At 40.2% G+C, this 8,573-nt stretch overlaps 1 protein-coding gene across 1 annotated transcript; it reads left to right on the top strand.

Annotated features, from left to right (window-relative positions):
- The first annotated feature begins 1,261 nt into the window (after positions 1 to 1,261).
- Positions 1,262 to 8,296, top strand: LOC138645373 (somatostatin receptor type 5-like). Its single transcript, XM_069734638.1, has 2 exons — positions 1,262 to 1,394; positions 6,139 to 8,296. The coding sequence occupies exon 2, from the start codon at positions 6,165 to 6,167 to the stop codon at positions 7,167 to 7,169; it is 1,005 nt and encodes a 334-aa protein (XP_069590739.1). The 5' UTR covers positions 1,262 to 1,394; positions 6,139 to 6,164; the 3' UTR covers positions 7,170 to 8,296.
- The last annotated feature ends 277 nt before the right edge of the window (positions 8,297 to 8,573 follow it).

The following is an 8,573-nucleotide window of genomic DNA, read 5'->3' as shown; positions in this document are numbered from 1 at the left end:
ATTACATGGCGTCCATTTAAATCAATGCGTTAGCATGGCAGAGACCTAATACTAGTGTTTCCTTAGGAGGAACCAGAGATCAGAACTTAGCTTCCCTCCTCTATGATGTCCACATATAAACCACATACCCCAAAAGGATTTCTTGATTAGTGTTTTTTGTAAAAAAATAAATAAAAAAAAATACTTTTTAATCTTGTAAAATAATGATCAATATTGAAAAGCTCCCCCTAGTGGTCAGTTTTTAGTAAAAAAACATGACTTATTTGGTAAGACAATGGAGAAGATGTATTATTGACTTTGCACTTGTGTATATATATTGGAATATTTACACTAAATGTTCATAAATTTCAATTCCTGCCGCACGTACGGTTAAAGGTGCAGCAAATTTATGTTAGGGCATCATTCTGACGCAATAATGAGTATCGTCAGTCTTAGTAAATCTCCTCATTTATTAGGCATTTTTGATGCAAAAACTGTAACCAGAAAAAATCTAAAATCCTTATTTGGGCCGAATTTGCACCAAAACTGCAACTTTTTCTTGCCACTTGCCAAAATTTCAATAGGGCCTTTAATTTGCCAAAATATTTTACCTATTTTTCTTCTGTTCTCCTGAATCCGGCGATGTTTTTCTTTTCTTCCTGCGCCTCTCGGTTCCTGAGATACGGCCCCATTTATCCCTGTATATAAATCTAATCTTGTTGGCCAAGTGGGAGTGGTTCTCAGCTATGCTCTTTGAGGGTCACACCCACTTGGCAAAATAAAAGACTATATATATATATATAGGGAAGTGAGGCCATATCTCAGGAACGGAGAGGCGCAGGAGGAAAAGGAAAAGTGCTCCGGACTCAGGAGAATGGCGGGATTTACACCAAATTATGAAAAATATATATTGCAAATTCTGACCTTTTCATTAAATAAATAAAAAAGCCAAATTTGGTCATAGATGTATAGGCGATGATGGGCCAACCTGGTTCCCAATGAGGTTCCCTTAATGTTAGATGTTCAGACAAAAAATGCACCAAATTTATTTTAAAACACTTGTCTGAACCTATTCTTCTTTTTTTTTCTTATAGGGGCGTATAAAATGTAAAAAATTAAAATTAAAATGATGTTTGCAAAAGAATGCAACATAAGATCCTGTGGAATGGTGCATGCAGCACTGTGAGGGTTAAAAGCCAGAACTGGGAAGGGGGGGGCCGAGGACCCCTCCCAGCCCCCTGAGCACTTTTAGCTAAGGAGGGGCACACAGATTACGGGGTGGGATGTGTGTTACCAGGAGTCATTCCAAAATATGAATGGAGACATAGAAATTCCCTGAGCACTTAAGCAGCGAGAAGCCCTCCAGCCCAGACTGCAGAGCCCCCCAATACCTGGACGCTCGCCCCCTGAATCACGTAAGTCGCCCCATCTTCACCCGCCGCCTCTGCCCGTCCATATCAGCTTCTGTTTAGGGATTTTATGCACTTTTTTTTTGATAATTTTTTCGATTTCCTTGTGTGTCGTGAAAATCGACGTCTTTTTTGCCAATTTTCGGACTCCGTGATAAGATGTCTCAGATGTGAGACCTTTCTTTAAAAATGTCTTATGACGGATGAAGGCATATATGGCAAGAGTGACGCTTTCTGACAGGTATAGGCTTCCACGAAAACGTCTCGGGGGAGCGAAAAAATTCTCAAAGCGTCTTAGAAAACGTCTCCGCAGTGTGACACATTGCTAAGGATGTCTTAGAAGATGTGTGTGGGGAATTGGGGGCAATGGAGACCCGTGATCAGGGTCTTCTCCATCTTATACAGAAATGTCTCAAGATGTAGGAGGACCATAAGAGAGACACCTAAGAACCTACCGAAGTTTCTCCGAGACCTTACGGGAGACCTGCGACAAAATCGTCTCGTATGAGAAGTTTGTTATACTAATTAAGACACTAATTTACTGATTATCTTATATATGGTACAAATTATTACGGCCAAATCATATATCGGACTATAATCTGACCATATATTTACCATTCTTGGACGGGGTTTGCAGTTAAAGAGTTTGCCCATCTTGACGGACATTTTTATTTTTATTTAAATGCATGTATTTTGGGGTTAATATCATTTTTTTTAAATTAGGTTTTATTAGAAATTTTTGGCCTCTTTGATTCCATTCATATTCAACTTTGATGTGGTCTGTAATCATAAGATGAGCCCAGAAACCCAACAAGATAAAAGAGTTAAAACTCTCTTCCCAGAACGAACTCTGGATTCCCAGTTCACTCATTCTGCAACCAGCAAAAGACAGTGCAGGGCAGAGGCTTTAGATGGAAATCTAAATGCTAAATTGATATTGCAAAAATATTTTTAAGCCCTAAATGCATGCATTTAAGTGAAAAGCAATAAAAATTAGCCTCAAAGGTGGACTCTTTACACCTGACCGGCTGGCTTTAGCAAATCCAGTGGTCAGAGTAGTGGAGGATGCCCTCTAGAGGAGAAATACAGTATTACATGCTGACCATACCAGTATATGATGGATGGACCAGAACAATGGGGAGGGTGTGAGTATGTCCTAATTAAAGGGGCTGTTCCATCCACATAGGGGTCTTCCATAAATACTATACAAGTAAATATAGCTTCCTCCTTTCGGAGATGTGGGACCCACTTATCAGACTTAAATCTCAAAATTAGAGTCATAGTTTATAAAACTTTTTAGGTCCCCAGTGAAGTAATGTGGGCCCCAATGCCAAAATCTCCAACAGGGCCCCAACTATCATAGGCCTTTAATATAGTCTATCTTTACTTGTATGGGTCAATGGCACTTTTTGGACCCTCCTACGCCCCAATTTCACCCTTGCACCCTCTGATGGCCCCATTACATCTTATCCACAATTTTACCATGCAAAATATTTTTTTTCTGTTTGATAAAGAGGATTGCATTTAAGTGAAAGCGATGGCATATTTGCCCCCCCCAAAAAAAAATTCTTAAAAAATAATTACCGTATATAAAAAAATAGTAAAATCGGCTTTAATTCTCATAGGTATCCTTCTTATACTAGTAATTCCGTGGGATCTAACGGTCGAGTCCTGCTCCATGATACATATTTGTGTGTAAAAAAAAAAAAAAAAACAATCTTGACTTCCTCTGATATTTTTTTTCCTCTTGCTCAGCAAAAAGTTAAGTTCAGATAATGAAATGTGAGCTCACAGAGTAACAGTAGGAACCTCAGCTTGTGGGATCCCTCTGGCATTGTCTGGTAGCCTGCAGATCTTTTGTTTGGGGGGAAGGGGAGATACCGACTGAAAAGTGTGAAAAAAGTTTTGTGACTCTTATGAGGTGTAATTTTATTGAGTAGGGTATTTTATTGTTTGCCCAATATTCGTAGAAAATTTATATTTTTGTGTATTTTTTTGTTTTTTTGATTTATACCTTCCAATCCTCAACAATGGTTGGCGGAATGCGCCTCCTCTGCTTGTCTTGTGCCCATGGTTTCGACAGTTCCTTCCTCGTCTCCTGGTCACCTGTTCTTCGTAGATGTGTGTAGTATTCTTCCCATTACTATTGATCAAACAGTGGAGAACAAGCTGAAACATAAACCGCTCAATAGTACCGGGATGTTATCAGGAATGCCATTGTTCCGATCTGTTGCGTCACCTCGGTCCCGTGCGTCTTGTGTGTCAGACCTAAAAGGTAAAAGGGTTATCTCAATCTGTACCTTTACTCCACATCCTGGAGTGTGACCACCATGGCTGTCACTACCACAATGCTTTGCCTAACTGAGACAGACCCTTAGGACATACCTGTGTATAGGACCTTCAAAGAGGTCACCCTAAACAGAGATCAATTTTTATGAGATTATTCTAAGAGGTCTGCCAACTTTTAAAAATTATTTTCTAGAACATTGGGAATTTTCATTTGAACTTCGCTCCGTCTTGCGGGAGGTTCTTGCAGTGGCCAGGAGACTTGTCAACCTTCTCAGGAGAGCTTGAGGACTTCCCTATTTCCAAGAGCCTTCAGGACAACAGCTCTGATCAACAGACACCGCAGTCTCATTAGCAGTCTCATTGGGCAACCTATGCTCTGAGAGGCAACCCCCTTCATTATTATTATTTATTGTATTCCATGGCGCTTTACATGTGAGGAGGGGTATACATAATAAAAACAAGTACAATAATCTTAATCAATAAAAGTCACGACTGATACAGGAGGAGAGAGGACCCTGCCCGCGAGGGCTCACAATCTACAAGGGATGGGTGAGGATACAATAGGTGAGGATAGAGCTGGTCATGCAGCGGTTTGGTCTATCATTGGTTACGGCAGGTTGTAGGCTTGTCGGAAGAGGTAGGTCTTCAGGTTCTTTTTGAAGTTTTCCGTGGTAGGTGAGAGTCTGATATGTTGGGGTAGAGCATTCCAGAGTAGGGGGGATGCGCGAGAGAAATCTTGTATGCGATTGTGGGAAGAGGAGATAAGAGGGGAGTAGAGATGAAGATCTTGTGAGGATCGGAGGTTGCGCGCAGTAAGTACCGGGAGACAAGGTTACAGATGTATGGAGACATGTACTAATTTGTCTGGGGGAAACCACATCCAATCAGATATTTCCATTGTAGTGTCCTCTGCAGGGGAAATATGGTAGAACATTTCAGTCTTGTTTTCAGAATGGCTGTCCCCGTTCTGTCTCTTTGAAGACCCTATAGTCTAACAGGGCATGGGGACAGCAGCTGTCTTCACGAGACAACTCTTTTGAAGAAAACTTAACTTAGGTAAGGTCAAAAGACCATCAGCAGAATAAGAGCCTGTGGTGTGGGACAGTGAGATGTGGGACAGAGGCCAAAAGACCTTCGGTAGAACGGAGCATATGGAACAGAGGCCAAAAGACCATCAGTAGAAATGGAGCCTATAGAAAAGAGGTCGAAAAAACATCAGTAGCATAGAACATGGTAGGACAGAAGCTAAAAGATCATCAGTGAAAAGAAGATGGTAGGACAGAAGCTATAAGATCATCAGTGAAATAGATACCTAAAGAAGCGTAGGTATTATAGGAACTTAAGGAGCAAAGGCCCAAAAGATCATGGGAAGAACAAGAGCCTATGTGAAAGAGGCCAAAAGACCTTTGGTAGAAAGGAGCTTATGGAACAGAGGCCAAAAGACCATCCGTAGAAATGGAGCCTAATACAGAGTTTGAAAAAACATCAGTAGCATAGGAGATGGTAGGACAGGATCCAAAAAATAAACGGTAGAATTGAAGCCTACGGAATATACAGTAGGTAAAATAGGAACTTAAGGAGTGGTGGTCCAAAAGACCATTGGTACAATAAAAGCCTATGGGGCAGAGCCCGAATGATCATTGGTAGAAAAGGAACATATGGGATGGTGGCCAAAACACTGTTGGTAGAATAGGAACCTATAAGACAGAAATCAAAAGATCATCAATAAAATATGAGCCTATGAGACTAATATCAAAAGATGATTGGTAGAATTCGAGCCAATGGGAAAGAGGCCAAAAGTTCATCGGTGAAATAAAAGCCTATGGAATGGAGGTCGAAATTGCAGTGGTAGAATAAGCATCTATGGCACATAGGCCAAAAAAATATTTTTGGAATAGTGACCAATAGAACAGATTCCAAAAGATCATCAGTAGAATACGAAACTATGGGTCATATGCACCGGAAACGTCTCTGTATGCCATGTGTGGTTTCAGTTGAGAACCACCCTGCATCACTCCCCCATCAGTAGGACTACAATATACCCCCAATGAGTAAGGTGAGGCTTTTTCGTAGGGTGAAGTACAGGGGGAGGTACAATCCCTACCTTCAACTCCTCAGGATGTGTTTTAACCCCACGTACACTGATTTCCAAGGGTGGTGGTGAGAACTTTTCTTTTGCGCCCTTCAACAATCTGAGATATAGGAACAATTTTGCCCTGGTACTTTGGTATAACTGGTGGTGTCCAATCGGGGTAAATTTATGGTCTTTGATTCTGAAGTTGGTCTAAGATCTTATTTGAGTTTGTAGTAAAACTATCTTTTTAGTTCTGACAGCTCTTTCTGTGGTCATTACCGTAATTTTTTGTGTGAAGATTTTCTGTCGCTGATTTCCCCTACAGAGAACATACTTGTGAGAGATGCTCTTTACTGTATTAATGATAGCGTTTTATTTTTGTTTTAGAAGATCAACTAAATCTACTAAAGAAAATGGAGGAAGAGATGGAGGCGTACTTCAATGTAAGCTTCGGCTCTGACAACTTCAGTTTCTTCTTATTTGAAGACTTCAATTCAACATTTGACGTGCATTTTCCTTTCACCAGGCTTGTCGCCTTCATACCTTTTCTGCTGGTGTGTTTGGTGGGCCTTGTTGGCAACGTTTTTGTAATCATTCTCATTTTGTCATCTAGGAAGATGTGGAGGACCATGAACGTCTTCATCTTCAGCTTGGTTCTTGGAGACCTGTTTTACATGTTATGTTTACTGGTTTTTGCCATCGAAATAATGAGTTCTTTGGGAATCTTCATGTGCAAACTCTACTGGACTCTGGCATCTTTAGCGACTTTTTCCAGTTCCTACTTTTTGGCCATCATGTCCATCACTGTCTTTTTGCAGGCATTTTATCCTGCTTTCTCCAAAAAGCTCAACTTCACAGGCGCTGCCCTGATCAGTCTTGGGATATGGATACTAAGTCTTCTGCTTGGAATCCCCTTTTTTCTTTACGCCAAGGTGGATGACTACTCCAATTGTCTTATTTCTTGGCCAGCACCCTTCTGGAACATCATCTTCATATCTTACCGGTTCGCCATTGCTTTTTTGGCTCCATTGATCTTGACCGGTGTTTGTCTCATCCTTACCCAATGCCGGATCAGCAGACTCGATCAGTCCAGTGATCCCATGGTGACCGAAGTCAAGGAAGACGTGGTGATGATCATGGTCCTGTGTTTTGTATTTATCGTCTTCTGGCTTCCAACTCATCTTCTCGAAATTGTCTTAGGATTCACCTCCAATTTGCATTTTAGTGAAGGCATTTACTACATCATCAGCATCATACCTTATCTGAAAAGTTGTGTCTATCCTTTCATCTATGGATTTCTATCTAGAAGCTTTAAGGACTACTATAACAGAATATTTTGTGGCAAAAAAGTCACGGAAGGCAACAACCCACCGAAAACGTCAAATGACGGACCCGAAGATAAGTCTACCGCGTGTTAGCCTTCTTCACCTACCGTTTACTATTAGAACACAAAACTTGCTATTGAATCCAAAGGGAAATTTTATGACAAAACAATCAGTAAAATTGAATAAATCATTAAGTTTTTTACTTAGCTCATCTTTTCGAGAGATGGCCATCTGACTTGGCCTAGGGGTTATTCCACTCCCCAATGGGCGTCGCAGTTCTCCCTTGATCTTCACAACAAAACCATTGCAGAATATTGTACACGTTGAATGCATGCACAGAACAGACCAGGTGAAATATTGTAGAATGCATACTGACAGTTTCCTTTTAAAAAAAAAAATGTTTTAAAAAAAACAGTTAAATTTACTTTGGCTTCATAGGTAAATATAACACATTTTTGTATTATATTTTCGTTACCTTTTAATCTGTTTTAAATATGATTAAACAATACTAAGCAGTTTAGGACCTGTGGGAAACAATCAGCAAGCTGCTGTTGACTGATTCGCTAATGTCTTTACATGCCTGATGACTATGAAAGGCTAGATTGACAGCCTAATTTTCCTACCAATGTAAACACTGATAAATATACTATATTTACATGGCAGATATGTAAATCAGCACATTTTGTATAGGTGCTCATCTCCTAATAAAAATGATACCTTTTTTGTAAAGATCTGATGTGCCAGTCATGAGAAATCTAGAGTAGAAGCCTTATGCAAATCAGGCTGGAGGTTCTTCAGGGGCGTGTCAATGCACTGAGAAAGCTTCTTATAGGTGGATTGACACGCTCTCAATACGTTTCCAGCCTAATTTGCACATGACTTCCACAAGCCATGATTAGAAGGACATTAAAGCCATAAGAAGAAAACAGAAGTGGCAGCCCACCTGCTTGTTGATGGCTTCCAAATACTTTCAGGAGATTTCTTTACTCTACGTTTAGAAAGCACAAGGCTTACTGCAAATAATATAATCAATTACTGGCATAAAGGAAATATATCAACACGTACACGCAATTATGCTCATCACATACAGGTTTGTGGGGTCATGTAGGCAAATCTGACATCTGGAATCTGAATAAAGGGATTTTTATGGTATTATTTTTGGAAATTAGCCATCAGTTTCTGTAACCATACAAAACAACTTAATAAATCTCCAAACGTTTGTCCACTCGTCGATTGTTCTGAAAGGGTGTTTTACCTTAAAGGGCTGTTACACTGTTTGTGAATGGTATCGAACAACCAATTAGGTGTAGAATAGATTTGGACTTAGTCAACTGGTGACGGTAAGCCCATAAATTATAGGTTCTGTGAGTTCCATAACTGGTTGTGCCGATTGCATGCAACAAGACATGTAGGGTGGATAAAACATAGAGCCATGTTCTTCGACAATTAATTATGGGTCTGAGGAGAAGAAGACCTTTATCTAAGGATGGAGACTTA

The sequence above is a fragment of the Ranitomeya imitator genome, chromosome 7, assembly GCF_032444005.1.
Source record: "Ranitomeya imitator isolate aRanImi1 chromosome 7, aRanImi1.pri, whole genome shotgun sequence".
Taxonomy (NCBI): Eukaryota; Metazoa; Chordata; class Amphibia; order Anura; family Dendrobatidae; genus Ranitomeya; species Ranitomeya imitator.
Note: the sequence above shows the minus strand (reverse complement) of the source record. Positions and strands in the feature narration are given on the sequence as shown.